Consider the following 23004-nt stretch of genomic DNA (forward strand, 5'->3'; position numbering starts at 1 on the left):
TTATAGGAGACAAATCAATGTTTATAAGGTTTTTGAAAGGGCAAAATTTATTTAGATTCCAATTTTAAAATTCAATTAATGCTCATTATGCACCTATATACAAAGACATTGCATTTTGTGATGTGATTGTGGCATATCCCAGTCTCCTCATTAAAAAAAAAAAAAAAAAGTATAAACAAAGTAAGGGGAATTTTGGGGGCCATCTGAAAGAATGTACAAAACCTGCCATAGCCTAATGAATTTTCTGTAAAGGAATAACTCACTGTACCACTTTATTGTAAATAAGGAGGATATGGCATAAATCACACCAATTTGTGTTTAATTTCTGACGTAACAATTACTAGAGAAACCATGCAGTTTCATGTTAAATGGAAACAAAGTGAATTATCATAAGGAGCCAAAAAGACCAATTTAGAGTCAGTTCTGTAGACTGAGAACCCCATTGTCCCAGGAATCCTGCACTTACCAATAAGTTCAAAATGTAACCTGAATTGTAAGGCAGAGAAGCAATATGTGGTCAAAAATAAACTGGACTATAGGTAAGAGTCCAAAACTTGGTTTTCCAACCCTGCCATTGCTTGCTACCAATTACAAGACCATGGGCAAGTTAATTATGCTCCTAAAATTCTATAATCAATACCTCAACTTAAAAAGAGATACGCTTATCCTATGTTCTGACTAATCTAAACTTTCTTTATATTTCTAAGTACATAAGTTGTTTATCTTATACAAAAGGCTGTGACCATTTAATTTTAAATCCATTAGATATTTAGTCAATAATTTGTCTAAAGCGCTGCCACAAAAGTAATCTTACTTTTATATGACTTTTCTATTTAAGAAAATTCAATTGAACATACTTCACCTTTTCAGCCTGTTGTCCATCTGTCTCAGTTTCCATTTTTTCTTCTTCAGTACCATCTAGAAAGGAAAGAATATAAATAACTCAATCAGATTATAACAAAGCCATTGCTAAAATAGAGAAGTCAGAACTAAAAGCAGATTAAAATACTATATCCCATCTTGACTTTTAACCACAACCTAACATATTACACTAAGAAATAAGCAATGAAAGTACAAAATTGTGGTTTTCAATCCAATCAATCAAGTAAGTAGTCTTACAAATTAGAATTCAACATAATCATCTAACCAAAATAAATATATTCATACATTGAAATATCGTATTACTGTATCATATTAAAGCAGTAAATTCATAGAAAAACACCTATTTCCTCTAGAACTCTGGAGAGCCAATATATTAAAAAAAAAACAAAAACTGAAGGAAATGTGTTTTTACCAAGTTCAATTTATTAATAACAGTTAAAATTTATTACAACTGTAATCCTTAATGTCTACATATATTATCTCATTTAACCCTCACTAAAACACTGAGGTAGAGTGATCATTATTTCCATTTTAAAAATGGGAAAACAGAAGTTCAAAAAAACTAACTAGAACAATATCACACAACAGATTTTAAGTGTATGAAACAGGATCAAAACTGTTTTCAATTCCAAATCCACTACAATAAAACAGCTCTAAAAGCATCACACTTAAAACCATTACATACAACCGCAACATGTTTTTCCTCCTATTTATGTTGACAGCACCACTACCCACCATACCATCTCTCAAAATTAAAACTTTGAAATAGTTCTAATTATTTCTGTTCTTTTATCCTCCAAAGGAAATTACTTGCAAAATTTCATAGATTCTATCTTCAAAACATTTTTTTGAGGTGGTAAAGACAGAGGGCAAGCAAAACCACCTCACAGAGGCTCACACACATATACATGAAGTTCACAACTCAACTATTAGGAAACTTTCCAAATGTCACTACTTCTGATTTCTTCCTGTCTGATCTACTTTCCCTATACCTGACAAAATAATTTTCTTTAGAACTCATATCCTAAACTCATATTTTAGGAAATCTCATCTCATATGTTGATAAATGTTCAGTGGCTTCCTACTGCCACTATGATTAAAAACAAATTCCTTAGATTGTCTTTTAAGGCATTCTATAGTTTGGCATTTGCCTACTTTTCTAGTTTTATTTCTCCCTTTAAGCACTCTTTTGTTCAGTCATTTTCATCATGTTCAATTCTTTGAGATCCCGTTTTGGTATTTTCTTGCAAAGCTATCAATATGATTTGCCATTTCCTTTTTCAGCTCATTTTACAAATGAAGAAACCAAGGCAAAGAGGGTTAAGTGACTTGTCCAGGGTTTTACAGAAACTAAGATCTGAGGCCAGATTTAAACTCAGAAAGAAGAGTCTTCCTGACTCCAGGTCTAATGCTCTATTTACTATGACACCAGTAAAGCACTCTACTCCAGTATTTCCCCTTTCTCAGCCCATTCTCTAAGCAGTATTCTTCAAATTTTCCTGAGATACTTTGTTTGGAACTTTCCTTTATTCCATTCACGTTCTAGTCTGTGTTCCACTTATGTGTATAAATGTTGAATTCTTCACAATTAAAATATAAATTCTTTGAGAGAAAAGTGATTTTTTACTTTTATATAAATCAGTCACCAAAACAATGCTCTATTTGAACTGATTTTGTTCATCTCATTGCTGAAGAGGGCCACGTCCATCAGAATTGATCATCATATAGTATTGTTTTTGAAGTATATAATGATCTTCTGGCCCTGCTCATTTCACTCAGCATCAGTTCATGTAAGTCTCTCCAGGCCTTTCTGAAATCATCCTGCTGGTCATTTCTTACAAAATGATAATATTCCATAACATTCATATACCACAATTTATTCAGCCATTCTCCAATTGATGGGCATCCACTCAGTTTCCAGTTTCTGGCCACTACAAACAGGGCTGCCACAAACATTTGCACATGTGAGTCCTTTTACCTTTTTTATGATCTCTTGGGGGTATAGACCCAGTAGTGAGACTGCTGTGTCAAAGGGTATACAGTTCGCTAATTTTTTGAGCATAGGTCGAAATTGCTCTCCAGAATGGCTGGATGTATTAACACTTCCACCAACAATGTATCAGTGTCCCAGTTTTCCCACACCCCCTCCAACATTCTGCCTTATCTTTTCCTGTCATTCTAACCAATCTGACAGGTGTGTAGTGGTATCTCAGAGCTGTCTTAATTTGCATTTCTCTGATTAATAATAACTTGGAGCATTGTTTTCATATGGCTAGAAATAGTTTCAATTTCTTTATCTGAGAATTGTCTGTTCATATCCTTTGACCATTTATCAATTGGAGAATGGCTTGATTTCTTATAAATTCGAGTCATTTCTCTATATATTTTGGAAATGAGGCCTTTATCAGAACCTTTGACTGTAAAAATGTTTTCCTAGTTTATTACTTCCCTTCTAATCTTTGCATTAGTTTTCTTTGTACAAAAACTTTTCAATTTGATATAATCAAATTTTTCTATTTTGTGATAATAATGACCTCTAGTTCTTCTTTTGTCATAAATTCCTTCCTCTTCCACAGGTCTAAGAGGTAAACTATCCTATACTCTTCCAATTTATTTATAATCTCATTCTTTATGCCTAGGTCATGGACCCATTTTGACCTTATCTTGGTGTACGGTGTCAATGCCTATTTCTGTCATACTAATTTCCAATTTTCCCAGCAATTTTTGTCAAACAGTGAATTCTTATCCCAAAAGCTAGGGTCTTTGTGTTTGTCAAACACTAGATTATTAAAGTTATTGGCTGTTTTGTCTTTTGAACCTAACCTATTTTCCACTGATCAACTAGTCTATTTCTTAGCCAATACCAAATGGTTTTGGTGACTACTATCTAAATTTTTACTACTACTACTACTACTACTACTACTACTACTACTACTACTACTACTACTACTACTACTATCATATGTTTGAGCTGATTTCATCTTGCCTACGACAAAGTTGTAAGTTACATGAGTGAAAAACAACAGGTTTTGGGTAACCCCCTCCAATTTTGAGTGATGACTAAATTCTACATTCCAGTGATCTCAAAACAAAGCACCAACTCAGAGCCCTGGGTAGGAAAATACATTTCTGAAGCCAACCTCTTTCACCAAGTAAAATTCTAAGATGTTAAGCATCTCTATTACTATGACAATGATACAGATAAAGACAGTTGTCTAGAATGGGAACTTAGAAATGGAATGCCTGCTTCTAAAATTCTGTCTTTAAAGTTTCTCTTGATAAAGTATATAAGTGGCTTTGTGTATGAGTATCCATAACGGAATCTATTGTATGAAGTAATAAAAAAAGAAAATTAAAAACTTGAGTTAAGTTACTCATCACTATGGGAGGAAAACATTTTTTGGTTTAAATATTCAGGGGAAGTTAAAATTTCCTCATTGATAAAAATGCCAACTTACTGGCTTTGCCAAATGTCAAATTTGTTATTCTAAATATGTAATGTGACCCATTTTAGTAAGGCAAGAGCTACACAGCATTAAAGAGCAAATTTAAAAATCCACAAGTATTTAAAGTAGACCAAAACACAATCCATAAACATCGATCTTTATAAAATCAAAGATTCAGAAATGGGAGACACCTTAGAGATAATTTAGTTTTAATTCCCTCTAGTCTACAGAGGAAAACACTTGAGGCCAAAGAGATTGACTTGTTCAAGGTGTCACAGAGGTAATAAATGACCAAGCCAAGAAATTCCCTCCATTGTTGAAAATTGAAGAGTTATCTAAAATGACCATAATTTAGAGTTTTAGAGAACTACCTGGAACACTGAAAGGCTAAATTACTAGTCTACTATCATAGTTCATTTATGTGTCAGAAGGAGAAATTTAATTCAGAGCTTCCTAAGCCTAAGGTCCATTCTCTGTGCATCATAGAGCACTATGTTGCAAAATGTTAATGGAGTACTTGCAAGCCTAATGTTCTAAAAATCCTAATTTATTGGTTTGGTTTCCCCAAAAATCCTGTTATATAAAGTAAGCTTGTTTTTTAGTACTTCCCATCAATGTGAAAAAAAATTTTTAGAGGGGGACAGGGAGGCCCGGTGGAAAAGTTGGGAGAGTCTTACTGTTTCTTAATAGGATGTGTGGTATCCTGGGAGCATCTGCCCTCTCCATATGTTCTATGATTCTTGAGCTCCTTCCCTTACCAAAACCTAATTGCCTAAATTTTTTGCTACCTTATCAGTTTCTGCTTGCTCCTCTAATAAGTTTTTCATGCAATTATGAAACATACATACTTTAACTGGAATCTGAAGACAATAACTCAATTTAAAAGATTCATTAATCATAAAAATTTCAAGTAACGTGGCAAACAACAGTTACAATTAAATTCAATAAACATTTATTAAGCTTCTATTTTATATGCTGAACAAGCAGACCATAATTACCTATTCTGTAGCCTTCTTAGCCTAAAAGTAGATCTAGTTATACCTGTACTTTGGAATCCCCAAGAAAAAAGTGAAAGGAAAGATTTGAGGCTAGGGAATACTTGGACTTGTAATGATTGGATGTTTTAATATAGTAAGTATATTAAATTATAAATCCTTACTCTTCTATAAAATCTCAATTGTGAAGCTATAAAAAAATGCCACTAAAAATGTTATATTTAATGTGAAATGTGAGATTCACATGTGCAGCTTTTTTTTTTTTTTAAAGGGGATGGAGAAAAACATGTAAAATTCCATTAACCTTCTGAGTTTACACATAATATAATTCCAACAATTAGATACCTGATCTTGTTCTGTTTATAACTGACCTGTCATTATTTGTTTGAGTATTTCTCAAACTGGTTTTCTCCCCCTCTATAACTGAAATTCCTAAGTACCAAACAACATTCTTATCTTTTAGGGAGGAGGAAGGGAAAGAAGTGTCACTCTTTCATCTTCATCAATTCAATATCTATGTAATTGATTTTCCATTACTCCAAAAGAGAACTGTCAAATATAATTTTTCTAAAATGCTACTTTTTATGAAGCCCCATACCTGACTCAATAGTTTTCCCTTGCATAGAAGGGAAAATTCAAGCACTATTATATACTTGAAATCCTACCAAACTATTTCCACAGCTTCCTAACCCCATAATGTTGCTACTTGAGCCTTTTGCTCTAGACCATGTGGTCTTCTTTGTGGTCACCTGAAGATGTCTCATACTTTACTGCTCCCATTCATTACGCTTATCGTCTTCATTCTGGGATCTAATTCTATCACCACTAGCTACATTGAATTATTTTTACTTTTCCAGTCTTTAGTTTCTTCATTTCTAAATTAGGGTGGCTAGACTAAGTGATCTTTGACGTCCTTTCTAACTGTAAAATCTTGTTGATTCTAATCATCTTTTAAGGAATATATAGTTCATGCATTAAAGAGATTAGATTTCTTAGTTTGAATGTTTATGAAACTACAACAACAAAATTTGTACAAAATAATGGTGTTTCACAGAAAATAATCTTACTGAATGATTAACTTAACATTTCCACCTAAGTCTTATTTCAAAAATGGTGATATTTTAATAGGCTTTGAGGTGGAGGTTGCCTATTTGATTGGGCACTACTTTTTTATTCTCCATCCCACTCCCCACCCCCACTCTGGAGGGAATTGGGGTTAAGTGACTTGCCCAGCTTCACAAAGCCAGGAAGTGTTAAAGCGTCTGAGGCCAAGTTTGAACTCAGGTCCTACCGACTTCATGGCTGGTGCTCTACCCACTGCGCCCCCTAGCTGCCCCCAAGGGCACCATTTTTGTCAGGCAACAATACCATAAAAAGTCACTTAAGAGTTAACCTGTTCCTAAAAATATGGATGTTATCATATAAAACAGCCACTATAGCAAGCTCCATCCTTCTCATTAGCCAAAGTCCTTGAAATGGAACTCAATTCATAAGGAAACTGGGTATATATTTCAATACCTGAGGACCTTTTTTGTGCAACAGCAGGAAAGCAGGAAATCCTCACTCTTACCTAGAAAAAGCAAAATCTAATAATTAAAAAAAAAAAAAAAAAAAGCAAACCATGAGACTCCCTTTACAAGTTTAACTGCCAAATTCTTCGGCTCTGAATGGTGTTTTGAAAATTTTCATGGAGAGAAGCCCTCAGCTATTTATAAACTGTGAATTGCATTTGATGATATGGAATGTAATTAACACCGTCATTTCTGGACCTCCTGTTCCTGAAAAGTGACATGTACAGCAATATTATTATCAGGGTTGTCTTCTCAACCACATGCTAGATTACATACTATTTCTGTTTTTCTCTACAAGTATTTTTAAAACTAAAAGGAACAAATAAATGGTTATTAAATGGAGTGACATGGCCTGACTCTTTAAGAAAAGGTGGCTATCAGCCTAGTATATATTGATTTTAGACACTGTAATCTAAATAATTGCTGGATAGTTCCCCAAGCACTTATTCAACGTACCAAACTATTTCTTCTGCTTGTAATCCAATCCATGCTAAAGACAAACATGAGTGACCTATGCCATTTTCTGGCCAGCCATTTCTTAAATAAAAAATCTGTTTAACAAGATCTCTCTTTACAAAGACCACATATCTTTTTCACTTGTCCTTTGAATCGCTTGAAGCTGATTCATTTTTTAAAAATGTGGCATTCAAAGAGTTGCATCCATATTGTAACACTGAGGGAATATAAAATTTTAAAAGCTATTTATGTTTTGGAGGCAGGATGCAACTTGAGATTAATGAAAAGTAATGTCGTGAAAGTGCTACCAAGTCAATTAAGAAATGACTAATCTAAATTGTGACAACACAAATGGAAATAAAACAATCGAAATTGAATATGGTGAAATTAAAGTGATGAAACTATCCCAATAGAAACACAAGATAGAATCCTCTTCGTTTTTAGAAAAGATAAGGAGTACTGGCATGGAACAGTTCACATGTCAAGATTTTTTCAATCCCTAAGTTAGTTCTGCTTAGCTCTTTATTTTTTTCTTTTATTCTTTGTTAATAACAGAAGAGAGATATACTCAGAGATATAATAGTGATATGAAAAATAAAGGTTATCCATAAAAACATTTAAAAAAAAATAATATCTGAAATGAAACTTACTCCACCTCTCCTGCTCCTATTTAATTTCAAGACAAGTTATAGTTCTTTTATAATGTCTGTACAAGGTATGTGTACTGATGGACTCAGTCAATATGTGTTATCTCCATGAGATAATCTGAGAAATATCCGTCTTTCTTCACTTGCTATTTTTCCATATGAACTACTAGATTAGATAACCATCCCCTTGAGATTTCCCAGAAGGCAGCAAGTTCCTTGATGGCAAGAATTATATTGTATTTTGTCTTCTTTTAAGTGTCTGCCAAATGAATGAGTGGTCATGGAGCTAACTTGTAGTATTCTGGACAGTGAAGCAATTGGCATGATGTTAATCAAAAAAAGAAAAATCTGGAGAATTTCAATCTGTGTCAAATCTCTCTTCTACTTGAAGTTTGTATAATGGTAACACTACAATACTGGAAAATATTGTTGGCAAGGTTATGCTTCCCATTTTTTCTTTTCATGATAATAATAATCAAGGAATCAATTACTGAATGACATTACCTCTATAACTGCATCTATCTAGAAAATGACCTTAACAACTAGATTTTCTTTTTTTTTTTTAATTTTTTTTTTTATTTAATAGCCTTTTATTTACAGGATATATACATGGGTAACTTTACAGCATTAACAATTGCCAAACCTCTTGTTCCAATTTTTCACCTCTTACCCCCCCACCCCCTCCCCTAAATGTCAGGATGACCAGTAGATGTTAAATATATTAAAATATAACTTAGATACACAATAAGTACACATGACCAAAACATTATTTTGCCGTACAAAAAGAATCAGACTCTGAATTATTGTACAATTAGCTTGTGAAGGAAATCAAAAATGCAGGTGTGCATAAATATAGGGATTGGGAATTCAATGTAATGGTTTTTAGTCATCTCCCAGAGTTCTTTCTGGGTATAGCTAGTTCAGTTCATTACTGCTCCATTAGAAATGATTTGGTTGATCTCGTTGCTGAGGATGGCCTGATCCATCAGAACTGGTCATCATCTAGTATTGTTGTTGAAGTATATAATGATCTCCTGGTCCTGCTCATTTCACTCAGCATCAGTTCATGTAAGTCTCTCCAGGCCTTTCTGAAATCATCCTGTTGGTCATTTCTTACAGAACAGTAATATTCCATAATTTTCATATACCACAATTTATTCAGCCATTCTCCAACTGATGGACATCCATTCAGTTTCCAGTTTCTAGCCACTACAAAAAGGGCTGCCACAAACATTCGTGCACATACAGGTCCCTTTCCCTTCTTTATAATCTCTTTGGGATATAATCCCAGTAGTAACACTGCTGGATCAAAGGGTATGCACAGTTTGATAACTTTTTGAGCCATAGATCCAAACTACTCTCCAAAATGGTTGGATTCGTTCACAACTCCACCAACAATGAATCAATGTCCCAGTTTTCCCACATCCCCTCCAACAATCATCATTATTTTTTCCTGTCATCTTAGCCAATCTGACAGGTATTAGAAAATGACCTTAACAACTAGATTTTGCTGGGTTTTTGTTTCAAAAAATTTTGCACAAGTGGTTACTGAGACTTTCTTAGTTGCCATTTGTGATGCATCTGGGGAATAATCTATTTACCATCATTTTGAACTATCATAAAAATGTTATTACTGAGGTTCCATTATAATTTTATCACTTATAGGATATACTTAAAGGACAGATTATTTCTTTCTATAATTTGTGCGCATGTACTTATTTATGTATATGCATATATAGATAAATTTGTCACTCTAGCTGATTTCATTTTACTGAATGCAATTCCATACTTAAGCATTTAATATATGTGGTACATAGATTAAGAATCCAAATGTGGCCATCAATGCAGGGTAAAAAATTTTGACAGAGAAATGATGGCAGAGCTATATTATTTTACATATATTTGATGTTGGTCTTTGTTTCATCTATTAAAAGTATTCAGGATGAAATGATTTAGTTGGATGTCATGTCAAACTTTCTGAAAGTTCATTTTCCCATCCAAAGAATTTCACTTTTTTGTGAAACAATGCTGCTTCACCATCCTAACTTCCTCCTCCATAATATATTGCCAATGAGCTTACAGTTCAAACTGGCGCTTTCCTTGGCTGCCACATCACTACATCTGACAAAAAGATCAAGGGTTTATTGGCTAAGTTGATTTTTCAGCTTTTTTGTGGGTTTTTTTTCTATTCCTAGCTGTGGCAACTATTTTGCATTGGCTATATTTCTCTTTAAAAAATGGCAGTAATCAGATAATGAACTCAGTTTTATCCCCTTTCATTTTTCAGAATCAATAGCTTGTGTAAATAAGCTGAGCCTAATCTGTTATTACTGAATGCAATGAAATATGCAGATTTAATTTGAGAAACTTAATTTCTGTCTAAAGTTTCACTACATATTCTCCTATGCAAAAGATGTTAGCACGCTAAGTGATATCTAGTTTCATACTAGTCCCCTTCTTTAATGATAATTAAGAACAACATAAAATAGGATGACCAAATTGGGGAAAATAATAAAACCAATTTGACAATATCTCATATTTTTTGTTATCTGAGAACCCAGGAGTGATCTTATAATTTAGCTGTAAAATTTCTTTCCTTGATGGTTTCCATTTATAGCAAAAATACCAATACAGATGACTGATTTCCTCTAGGAGTGTAAATTCATTAGACTTCAAAAAATAATTCACATTTAGAGGCAAAGAGCTAACTTATTTTCTGTAGATGGTCTATCATCTGTGCTCTTCATGGCAATTTCAACTTCTCTTTCTGCCATCATTATTTACTTTGAATGCAAATGAAATATTTCACTATATTTTGATTTTAAAAAAGAAATTCACAGACAAAAAGTTGATCAGCTGTGGTCAAACTTCCTGAGACAAGCTTCTTTGTACTTGTGTGAATAAGTTCTGGGAGGGTTATTCTCCTTCCCTCCCTCCCCCCATCACAGAAACAATTTCCTGAATTGGAAGTCTTTGAGAACGAGGGACAGGATCTATGCCACATACCAAATAAGTGAAATATGAACTGAGGGATTTCTAAACCATTTAATAGTAGTCCTTTTGACAACCTAAATTTTATTATTCAAACTGTAAATAAACTAGTTTCTGTATTTGTTTTGTTTAAAGGCAGTTTAGTCAAATTACCAAAATAATCTGATTGGATACAACAGAAAAAAGATTTAGTCTATTTCCTTCACTTTAAACATTTTATACTTGGAAGAAAGAGTTGCCTAACAGAAACTTCTACACAAAATGGTCAGGACACAACTGATTTTCCACAAAACAGATTCTGACCAAATGAGGACATGAAAGGGCTTTTAAAATCCTTTTTGTTTTTTGCTCCAGAGAGGCGTCTCTGCTTTGGAAGAAGAATCAACTTTGATTAGTTAAAAAACAAAACAAAATAAAATAAAAAGCCCTCTAGGATTAGGGGGAAAATATTTATTTTTTGTATGAGGCACCCCTTTTCATAGCGGCAAGAAATTGCAAACTGAATGAATGGCCATCAGTTGGAGAATGATTGAGTAAGTTATGTTATATAAATGTAGTGGAATATTAATGTTGTATAAGAAGTGATCAGTGGGATGATTTAAGAGAGGCCTGGAGAGATTTACATGAACTGATGTTAAGTGAATTAAGCAGAATCAGGAGATCATTATACACAACAACAACAATATTATATGACAATTAATTCTGATGAGCTTGACTTTTTCCCACAATGAGATGACTGAGGCCAGTTTCAATGATTGTGATGAAGAGAGCCATCTACACCCAAAGAGTTCGAGGGAACTGAATGTGGATCAAACATAACATTCTCACTCTTTCTGTTATTTGTTTACATTTTTGTTTTCTTATCCATTTTCTTTCCTTTTTGATCTGTTCTTTCTTGTGCAGCAAGATAATTGCATAAATGTTTACATATATTGGATTTAACATATATTTGAAACATATATAGCATATTGAATTGCTTGCCATGTAGGGGAGACAGTAGGGCAAAGAAGGGAAAAATTTGGAATACAAGGCTTTGCAAGAATCAATGCACAATGCTCTCCTGGCTCTGCTCATTTCACCTGCATCAGTTCATCTAAATCTTTCCAGGTTTTCTGAAATCGTTCTGCTTTTCATTTCTTACAGAAAAATAGTAACCCAACACAATCATATTCCACAATTTGTTGACTCATTCCTGAGTTTATGGGCACTCCTTTACTTACCAATTCTTTGCCACTACATAAAGGACTCCTATATTTTTGTATATACAAATCCTTTTCCTTTTTGTTTTTTGATCTCTTTGGGATACAGATGTACTATTGTTGATGATTCAAAAGTAAGGCACAATTTTAAAGCCCTTTAAATTCCTCTGTAGAATGGTTGAAATCAATTTACAACTCTACCAACAGTGTATTAGTATCTCAATTATCCTGTATCCTTTGCAACATTTTTCATTTTCCTTTTCTGTCACATTAGCAAATCTGATAGGTGTGGAGTGGTACTTCTGAGTTGTTTTAATCTGATTTCTCTAATCAATAGTGATTTAGAGCATTTTTACACCTTTGATTATTTTATCTGAAAACTCCCTGTTCATATACTTTGACTAAGTATCAATTGGGGAATGGTTTATAGTTTTATAAATTTGACTCAATTCTCTATATATTTGAAAGTTTTTTATCAGAGAAACTTGCCGTGAAATTTTTTCCACAAGAATAATTACTGTGCATCTTCCTCCATCCTACTTTTCTCATTGTCTCTCCTTCCACCTTGTCCATCTTCAAAGTGTTTTGTTTCTGCCTACTGCCTCGCCTAATGCATCTTCCTTTTTATTAGCTCCCTTTCTTTTTTCATCCCTTTTCTCTCTTACTTCCTATAGTAAGATAGATTTCTATACCCAACTGAGTGTGTATATAATACCCTCTGAGTCAATTGTGATGAAATCAAGATTCAAAAGCTTCCCTTACCCCATTCTCCCCTTCCACTTTAACAATTGTTTTGCACCTTTTTTTTTTTTTTTTTTAAAAGCTTTTTATCTACAAAACATATGCATGGGTAATTTTTCCAAATTGACCTTTGCAAAACCTTTTGTTCCAAATTTTACTCTTCTTCTACAACCTCCCTTAGTCCAATACATGCTAAATATATTAAAATATATATTAAATCCAATATATGTATACATATTTATACAATTATCTTGCTACACAAGAAAAATCACATCAAGAAGGAAGAAAAAGAAAAACTGAGAAAGAAAACAAAATGCAAGCAAATAACAACAGAGAGAGTGAGAATGCTATGTTCTGTTCCACACTTTGTTCCCTGAGTTCTCTGTCTGGATATAGATGGATCTCTTCATCACTGCACAAGTGGAACTAGTTTGAATCATCTCATTGTTGAAATGAGCCACTTTTGCACCTCTTTTATATGAGATAATTTACTTCATTCTACCTACCCTTTCTCTCAATTCATTCTTCTTTTTCACCTATTTTTTTAAAAAGAAAATCATGTCCTTATATTTAACTCACACCTGTGCTCACTGTGTTATAATTAATTCTTCTAAATGCCCTAAGAGCTTTCCATATAGGATTTAAACAATTTGACCTTACTGAATTCCTTACAATTGCTCTTTCCCATATAACTTTTGATGTTCCATTTTAAGTCTTGTATTTGAAAATGAAATTTTCTATTTAGTTCTATTCTTTTACATCAGGTATGCTTGAAAGAACTTTTGTTAAATATCTATATTCCATATCTCTTCTCCTCCCCCCCAATTATATTCTGTTTTGCTGGGTAGGTGAGTCTTGGTTATAATTCTAGTTCCTTTGCCTCCTAGCCCCCTGATATGTTTTTGTGGGGTTTTTTGTTTTTTTAATATAGAAGATGCTAAATTGTGTGTTATTCTAACTCTGGCTCTATGATATCGAATCATTTCTTTCTGGCTGCTTGTGATGTTTTCTTCCAGACCTGGGAGTACAAAAATTTGACTATAACAGATCTCTTGAGTTTTCATTTTGGGATTTCTTTCAGGAGATATTAGTAGATTCTTTCCATTTCTATCTATTTTATTCTCTAGTTTCAGGATATCAGGACAATTTTCCTAAATAATTTCTTAAAATATGATGACTGAGCCAAGTAATGCAGTAATTCTTAAAAAGAGCTCTCCTTAATGTATTTTCCAGGTCAGTTATCTTCCATTGAGATAGTTCACATTTTCTTCCATTTTTTCATTCTGTTGATTTTTAAAATTTGATTTCCTTGATGTCTTAATTAGAGTCATTAGCTTCTACTTGTCCAATTACAATTTTAAATAATTATTATCTTCAGTAAACCTTTTTTTATCTCTTTTGACATTAGCCAATTCTACTTTTTAAGGTGTTCCCTTCAGTAGATTTTGGTGCCTCTTCCTATTTTGGCCTATTTTATTTTTTAAAGTTGTTATTTTCTTGCATGTACTTCCTTTATCAAGTTAGTGACTTTTTTTCCATGACACTAATGAATCACTTTCATTTCTTTCCCAGATTTGTCCTCTATTTCTCTCATATGATTTTAAAAATTCTTTTTGAGTTCTTTCATGAATTGGAACTTGACCAATCCATATTTTCCTTTCTTAGCTGTTTAGACTTTATCTTTTTCTGAATTTATGTTTTGATCTTTCCAGTTACCATAATGATTTTTCTATGATCAGGTTCTTTTATGTTGTTTGCTCGTTTTTCTAGACCATTTCCCGACTTTTAGTTAAATTTTAAATTTGGACTCTGCTGCTGGGATATAAGGACTGTCTCAAGCTTCAGGTTTTTTTTTATGTAGCTCTTTGAAGAACACACTAGAGCTTAGGATACAATGAAGCAGAGACCCTGGTCACAAGTCAAGGAAGATAGAAAAGAAGACTTGTGACCATTCACAGACCAGGAGAGAAGTAAATACACCTTTCTTTGGATCTTTCCCACCTTGAAAAAACTAAAAACTCTGTTCCATTATATCCATAAGCTCTGGTATCCTCCTTCTCCAAAGACTGCAAAGCAGGACCTTCAACCCAGAAAAGATCCCCTCCCCACCCCCTTCTGAGCGGTTTTCCAACCCTTTATATCTGCGGGCTTTAGAAGCTGCTGCTACCCTTTCAGTTGCCCCCAAGATTTGCTGATGACTTGCTGAGGTGTGGCTTTTAGGTATGGCATTCTGATCCCTTGCTTAGGATGCTGTGTGAGCCAGACTGTCCTCCACATTCACTCAGAAATAGATCTTCCCTGCAACCTTCTAAGTTCTCTTGGGCTGGAAAATTGTTTCCCTGCGCCCTTTTGTTGGTTCTATCACTACTGAATTCGTTTGGGAGTACTACCTTAAAGTTATCTGGAGGTAATTTTGGAGAGCTCGGGTAAATCCCTGCCCTTTTTTCTACCTCTTGGCTCCACTATGGTCATACCACAGTTTTCAACAACAGTTTGCCCCTCTCTCCTATATGAATGGATTAAAAGCAATTAAGCACTTTTGAAATACCCCCTTTACACCAGGCACCATAGTAGGTGCTAGAGATATGATCACAAATATGATACGATTCTCCAGGAACTTAGAATTAATCCAGGAAGACAGCCTGTACAAAATCAACATTAAACAAATGAAAGGTAAAATTTTCAGATGACAAGAACACTAGCAGCTGGGAGAAGCAGGAAAGTTGGCATTTGAGCAAAATTTCCAAGGAATAAATAAGATTGAAAGGACAGTGCAAAGATGTAGAGGCAAAAGAATAAAGTGCTCTGTGTGAGGAACAGCAAAGAGGCCAGCTGGGAGAGAAATATAAATTGGGCCCAATTTACAAAGGACTTTAAAAGTCAGAAACAGGAATTCATGATAGATCTTAGAAGTTATAGGGACAAAATGGAATTGATTAAGTAAAGGAGTGACATGGGGTAAAAAAGAAATTTGAAAGTAATGAAATTTTTAGGAGTATTACAATCAAACACTAAATAAAGCCTATTTGGTAATAAGAGATTTACCTACATATTGAATCTTAGGACCAGGAAGTTAGGAAGTAGATCAAAAAGTCCAGAAAAGAAGTAATAAAGATGATCCTTGGATTAGAATCTAACTATGCAGTACATAACAGAAATGAGAACAATAAAGTATAGTTGTGAAACATATAGCAACAGAGATCTATGAACTCTGAGGAATGAATATGGACAGAAGTACAGAACTGCCCTCCTGTCGCCCCCCTATTACCCCCATTTCCCAAAGCACTCTAGAACAAGGAGAAACTGTGTTTCAGGTCAAGGAGAGATCCCAGACACATAACGGTCATCAAGAATGAAAAAGACCCAAGTGCATCCTGCACTTCCTAACTCAGAAAAAGAAAAGTATCTGAGCCAGCTGATAGCTGAATTCATTAACAGTCTGCAGTACTCAGAATTAAATTCAGATCAGAAATCTGATTAAACTTGGAGGAAAGAGTATACCTATCAGACTGATCTAGACCATTCCACTTTGGGAGTAGAGAAAAATAACAGGTCCTTTACACAAGAATAACAACGCAACATTCATTGCTCCTTCTAATATCAACTCCAAAGTAGGAGGCAAGAATGAACAAACAACAGAATCTCCAAAAAAAAATTTTTTTTCTGGTGACAGGATGCTCAGAAACACAAAAGAAATGACGGGAAGTTAAGTGGTGTAGTACATACATTAACTGGGCTTAAAATCAGGAAGACTCATTTTGATGAGTTCAAATCTGGCCTCAGAAACTAGCTGTGTGACCCTGAGCAGTCAGCACCCTGTTTACCTCAGGTTCTCATCTGTAAAATGAGATAGAAAAAGAAATGGCAAACACTCTAGTATCTCTGATGAGAGAATTCCAAATGGGATTACAAAGAGTCAGACAAAGCTCAAACAACTCAACAACAATAAACACAATGTTTCCAAAATACCTATAAACAAAGCCTCAAAAATACATATACAGCTTAGGCACAAATTCAATTATAAGTCTTGGAAGAATTTAGATTAAAAAAAAAAGTGAATCAAGAGTGTTAATGGGAGAGGGAAAGGAAAACAAATAAGATCAATCTAGGGAAGAAAGCACTGAAAAGGGAATTAATAGTAAGGCAAAGAAAGTACTAAACCTTGCCCAAACAACACACTCCCTGAAAAGTAGAATGGACATTAGAGAAGTCAATGATTCAATGTGAAAAAAATAAATAAATAAATAAATAAAGACAAAGTCAAGACTGAAAATTCAGAAGAAAATCCAAGGTATTTATTTCATAATAAAAACAAATGACGTAAAAAAAATCTAGGAGGAAAAATTATTAAAAACCACTGTCCTTGAACTCAACCAGCTACATCTAATGAAAGAACTCTGGGAGATGACTAAGAACCATTACACTGAATTTCCAATCCCTATATTTTTGCCTGCCTGCCTTTTGGATTTCCTTCACAAGCTAATTGTACAATATTTCAGAGTCCTATTCTTTTTGTATAGCAAAATAACAGTTCAGACATGTATACTTATTTTGTATTTAATTTATACTTTAATATATTTCACATGTATTGGTCATCCTGCCATCTAGGGGAGAGGGTGGGGGGAAGGAGGGGAAAAATTGGAACAAAAGGTTTGGCAATTGTCAATGCTATAAAATTACCCATGCATATAACTTGTAAATAAAAAGCTATTAAAAATTTAAAAAACAAAAAACACCATTGTACTGCTTGGGAGTGAAAACTGCCTACCGCCCACAATCTAAATATCTACATTTCAAGAAATCTTAAAAAAAAGAAAAACAAAAAAGCCCACATCTCTTAGAACTAGAGAGAATAAAGAAAAGCCTGATGGGATCCCAGGCCTCCTGAAATTCTAGGGGTCGCTAGATAGTGCAATGGATAGAGCATAGAACTTAGAGTCAACTGACTTCCTAGTCTCTGCCTAGAGAACAGAGTTTAAATATAGCTCAGACATTCAACACTTACTAGCTGTGTGATCCTAGGAATGAAGGGAGGAAGGAGAGGGAGGAAAGAAGGGAGAAACTTCAAAATGAAAACTACCAAGTCATAAGCAGCAAGAAAAAAGGAATTCAAATTCCAAGAAGTCACAGTCAAGGTTCCACATATTTAGCACCGACACTATAAAGGAGTAGAAAACTTGCAACATAATATTCCAGAAACCCAAAAGTGATATAGAACTCCAAAAAGGAAACTTACTCAACAAAACGGAATATAACTTTCCGAGGAGGAAAAAAATATCTTTAATGAAAAAGAAGACTTGCAAAGAATTTCTGATGAAAGCAACTGAGTTATGTAGAAGCTTTGTTAATTACAGCAGTTAACAGAAAAAGGCAAATAGAAATGATCATAAGGAACTAAACAAGGACAAATTGGTTATATTTAAATATGAAGGAATGAAATCTATAATCATAAATTTAAACTAATTTTTTTCTAATCCATTCTGATGGCCATGGATAACACTGAAAGTTACTAAAAAAAGAAAAAAGGAATTTCAAATTTAATACAAACTTAGTTTTGGTCAAACTTTCACAGCTGAATGAAGAAATAAGTTTTCATATATTCATCAATCAAATCAATCAACAGCCATTTATTAAGCATCTACAATGTACTAGAAGTCTGTGGGGATACAAATACATCTAAGGCTAATGATAACAATATCTTCCCCAGGAAAATTCAAGTTGATTCAAGGACAAAGACACCATTTATCTTTCTCCTAATTTTCATTCACGTATTATCTACTTAAAATTAATATCAAAGACAGCCCCAAAGCAGAAAAAATGCTTCAAAATGGTAACATTAAAGTTGGAGATTTTGATGAATGAAAAGTAGGAATGTATAAACAATAGAGAGAAGCAAAGACAGGAGTTGGGAAAAGACTTTTGTCACTCTTAGCTTATCCATCACATGTGGAAAGACCAAAGTGGAAAGGAAATCAGAGAACAAAGTCACATACAAAAGTTAACTTTTTGAGACTGAATGTAATTAAGCTGACTCCCACACAAAATATATGTACATAAGTTCACCCTAATTAACTATAGTCAGAGTCTTTTTAACTTGATATTGTCTGCCAAAATCGACATTCAATAAACCTCAATGCCACAGTTAAGTTAAAGAATTAAGACTTATTAAATTTCAACAAAACTAGAGACTAAAAATTCCGAGAATATATGTCCTGATCATACATTTATATAAAATTCTTGTGCTTTTAAATGTAGTACAATTTGATGTAATCAAAATTTTCTATTTTGTGATCAATAATGGTCTCTAGTTTGTCTTTAGTCACAAATTTCTTCCTCTTCCACAAGTCTGAGAGATAAACTATCCTATGTTCCTCCAATTTGTTCATAATCTCGTTCTTTATGTCTAAATCATGGACCCATTTTGATCTTATCTTGGTATACGGTGTTAAGTGTGGGTCCATGCCTAATTTCTGCCATACTAATTTCCAGTTATCCCAGCAGTTTTTGTCAAATAATGAATTCTTATCCCAAAAGTGAGGAACTTTGGGTTTGTCAAACACTAAATTGCTATAGTCGACTCTTCTGTCTTGTGAACCTAACCTATTCCACTGATCAACTAATCTATTTCTTAGCCAATACCAAATGGTTTTGGTGACTGCTGCTTTATAATATAGTTTTAGGTCAGGTACAGCTAGGCTACCTTCATTTTATTTTTTTTTCATTAATTCTTTTGAGATTCTTGACCTTTTATTATTCCATATGAATTTTGTTGTTATTTTTTCTAGATCATTAAAATATTTTCTTGGAAGTCTGATTGGTATAGCACTAAATAAATAGATTAGTTAAGGGAGTATTGTCATCTTTATTATATTTGTTCGACCTATCCAGGAGCACTTGATATTTTTCCAATTGTTCAAGTCTGACTTTATTTGTGTGGAAAGTTTTTTGTAATTTAGGTCATATAATTCCTGACTTTCCTTTGGTAGATAGATTCCCAAATATTTTATGCTGTCAACAGTTATTCTGAATGGAATTACATTGTTGGTGGAGCTGTGAATGAATCTAACCATTATGGAGAGCAATATGGAATTATGCCCAAAAAGTTATCAAACTGTGCATACCCTTTGACCCAGCAGTGTTTCTACTGGGCTTATACCCCAAGGAGATACTAAAGAAGGGAAAGGGACCTGTATGTGCCAAAATGTTTGTGGCAGCCCTGTTTGTAGTGGCCAGAAACTGGAAAATTGAGTGGATGCCCATCAATTGGAGAATGGTTGGGTAAATTGTGGTATATGAATCCTATGGAATATTATTGTTCTGTAAGAAATGACCAGCAGGATGAATACAGAGAGGCTTGGAGAGAATTACATGAACTGATGCTAAGTGAAATGAGCAGAACCAAGAGATCATTATATACGTCAACAACGATACTGTATGAAGATGCAATTTGATGGAAGCGGATTTCTTTGACAAAGAGACCTAATTCAGTTTCAATTGATCAATGATGGACAGAAGCAGCTACACCCAAAGGAAAAAAAAAAAAAACAAAACACTGGGAAATGAATGTAAACTGTTTGCATTTTTGTTTTTCTTCCTGGGTTACTTCTACCTTCTGAATCCAATTCTCCCTGTGCAACAAGAAAACTGTTTGGATCTGCACACATACATTGTATCTAGGATATACTAGGACATATTCAACATATATAGGACTGCTTGCCATCTAGGGGAGGGAGTGGAGGGTGGGAGGGAAAAATTGGAACAGAAGTGAGTGTAAGGGATAATGTTGTAAAAAGAAAAAAAATTACACAGGCATGGATTCTGTCAATAAAAAGTTACTATAATAAAAAAATAAATAAATAAAAAATAAAGGCAAAAAATAAATAAATAAATGTGGTGCAATAGCCATTCAAAGTGAAATAAAAATGGGACTAACATCTTCATCATACAAACAAAATAAAACAAAAAAACTGTCAATGTTCATATTTCAAAATTAAGAAAACTTATCTCCATTTTTCCCCTTCAAACTTCCAAATTACAAGTAAATTAACCTCTACATTACTATAATTCTAATATATCATTATCAAAAGACATCAACTTATATAGCATCAAGAAAACAAAGTTCTAAATTAGATTTCAAACCATTACACCATGCAATAGGGCAATATTTGCCATACTGAGAGAAATCTAAGCCTGATACATCCTTTCCTTTGTACTCTCCAAAACAAACCAATTTCTAGTGGAAGGAGATACAGATTGCTTAGTGACCCATTTCATTCCTCTAAGCAGCTTCCCCAAGGAGAACCATCTGCTCTTGTCCTAATTTATTTCATTAGTCAGAGACCAACACAAATCGCATTAATTATAACTGGCTAGCATGAGAATTTCATCTATATCTCATTGAGAAAAAATCGCATTACAGTACACTTCAGCCTTCAGACATTACAGTACTTCAGAAAAAAAGACTCCAAATTCTACAGCCAAAAGTAAAGGATAAAATGTGAAGTTGGAAACAGATGATGCTTCAGTTCCCCTCAACTCAAACCAGTCAACAAAGAGAAGAAATTCAGAGAAAAAACCTTGGAGAATTAAAAAGTTAATGTTATGGCATTACAAAATTTTGATTTTTTATTAATCTTAATGAGTTGTTAACTAGTGGCACAGAAATGTTAAGTAATATGGTTTTTCCTAAATTTACCAAGAAGTCTAGGTTAAAAGTGATTAAAATCACTTATCCTACCATTTGATGCTTCAATTTTTATATCTCTATAACAGGCTTGCTGGCAAAGCACAAATGTCAAGGAATAGGACACATGCAGTGAAAGACCCCCTCATATAAAAAGATACCCATGAAACACAAAATCATGGAAGTCCAAAAGGAGCAGGAAAAGTGACTTAGCATGTGACCAACAACATATTATTGCCTCTGATATTTTTGAACTCCATCAAAGTAGGTGGAAAAAACAAATTTAGCCCAAATGATAATGTCTTTCATCCACACCAAATATCTCAATGTGAAAAAATTTAAAACAAGAATTGCTTTAGGTCATTATATCTGAGTATGAATATGTTCCAAATTATAACTGCAAAAGTTTATTAAAATTGAAGTTTATATGTTATGATTTCAAAAATCGTACAACTTTAAAGTTGGTAGAAATGGACCATAAGCGTTATCTCATTCAATTTCACATAACTGATATGGAAGTAGAAAGCTAGAATAGTGTGTTAAAAGTTGCAGTAAAGCTGAGACAAGAACTCAAGAAAGTAAGCAGCTCTTGGGAAAAAACAAGTATTAAATCAAAATGTGTCTATCAACACTGATAGTACCAGAAGTATTAGTATTCTTTCTGTATACTTACGTACCCAAGTGCTTGTTCTCAAAATAAGACAATATATAACTTTCTATTTCATAATACTATATCATCATCTGAAACATTTTCTAGTCCAAAAAACTAAAAAATTTATAACAGGAGATAAATTAGTCATATTATAGTAAAATTAAAACCTGTTAATATCACTGTACTTTCTTATTTTATTAAGATGACAAAAAGGATCAAAATTGGTTTAATATGTATGCTGGTAGAATGTTTTGTTTCTTTCTTTAAAGTATGAATAGAATCAGTAACTCACCAAGTTTCTCTGGCTCATCAGGACCAGTGCCTGCAATGCAGCTACTTTCTAGACCATACGTTGGATCTACTTTTCCAGAGGCTCTTGCTGCTTCCTGTACTTTCTTGACATGAGCTTCAACTAATTCCAATGGTACTTCTTCCCGGACCCGGGAAAACTCCTCTATTTAAAAGAATTAGAAAACAAATAAAAACCGGAGTTTTTCATTTTTTTTTTTTTTGGTAGTTACATAAATATATAGAAAAATAAATTCAGGTATCAGTAGCGGGTTCTACTCCTACCTCTAAGACTAATTTTCTGTGTTACTATGGGAAAATATCTTAGTCTGTTTCTGTTATTTTAAAATGAGGGGTCTAGCAAGATAATCAAAAAAGGTTTTTCTGCCAAAATAAGCCTATTCTTGTTGATTGTTATGAGTTACCCTTCTAACATTTTTTTCCATTAATCTT

The 23004-nt window shown here is 33.6% G+C and overlaps 1 protein-coding gene across 2 annotated transcripts in view; it reads right to left on the reverse strand.

The window, feature by feature from the left end:
- Positions 1–23004, reverse strand: part of SMARCC1 (SWI/SNF related, matrix associated, actin dependent regulator of chromatin subfamily c member 1) — a 158527-nt gene that overhangs the window by 43513 nt on the left and 92010 nt on the right. For both annotated transcript variants that reach the window (XM_031960825.1, XM_031960832.1), the window contains exons 21-22: positions 22556–22717; positions 863–918 (exon numbers count right to left, since the gene is read on the reverse strand). In XM_031960825.1, coding sequence (XP_031816685.1) covers positions 863–918; positions 22556–22717 — 218 coding nt within the window. The remainder of the gene's footprint in view (positions 1–862; positions 919–22555; positions 22718–23004) is intronic.

This window comes from Sarcophilus harrisii, chromosome 1 (assembly GCF_902635505.1).
Source record: "Sarcophilus harrisii chromosome 1, mSarHar1.11, whole genome shotgun sequence".
NCBI lineage: Eukaryota > Metazoa > Chordata > Mammalia > Dasyuromorphia > Dasyuridae > Sarcophilus > Sarcophilus harrisii.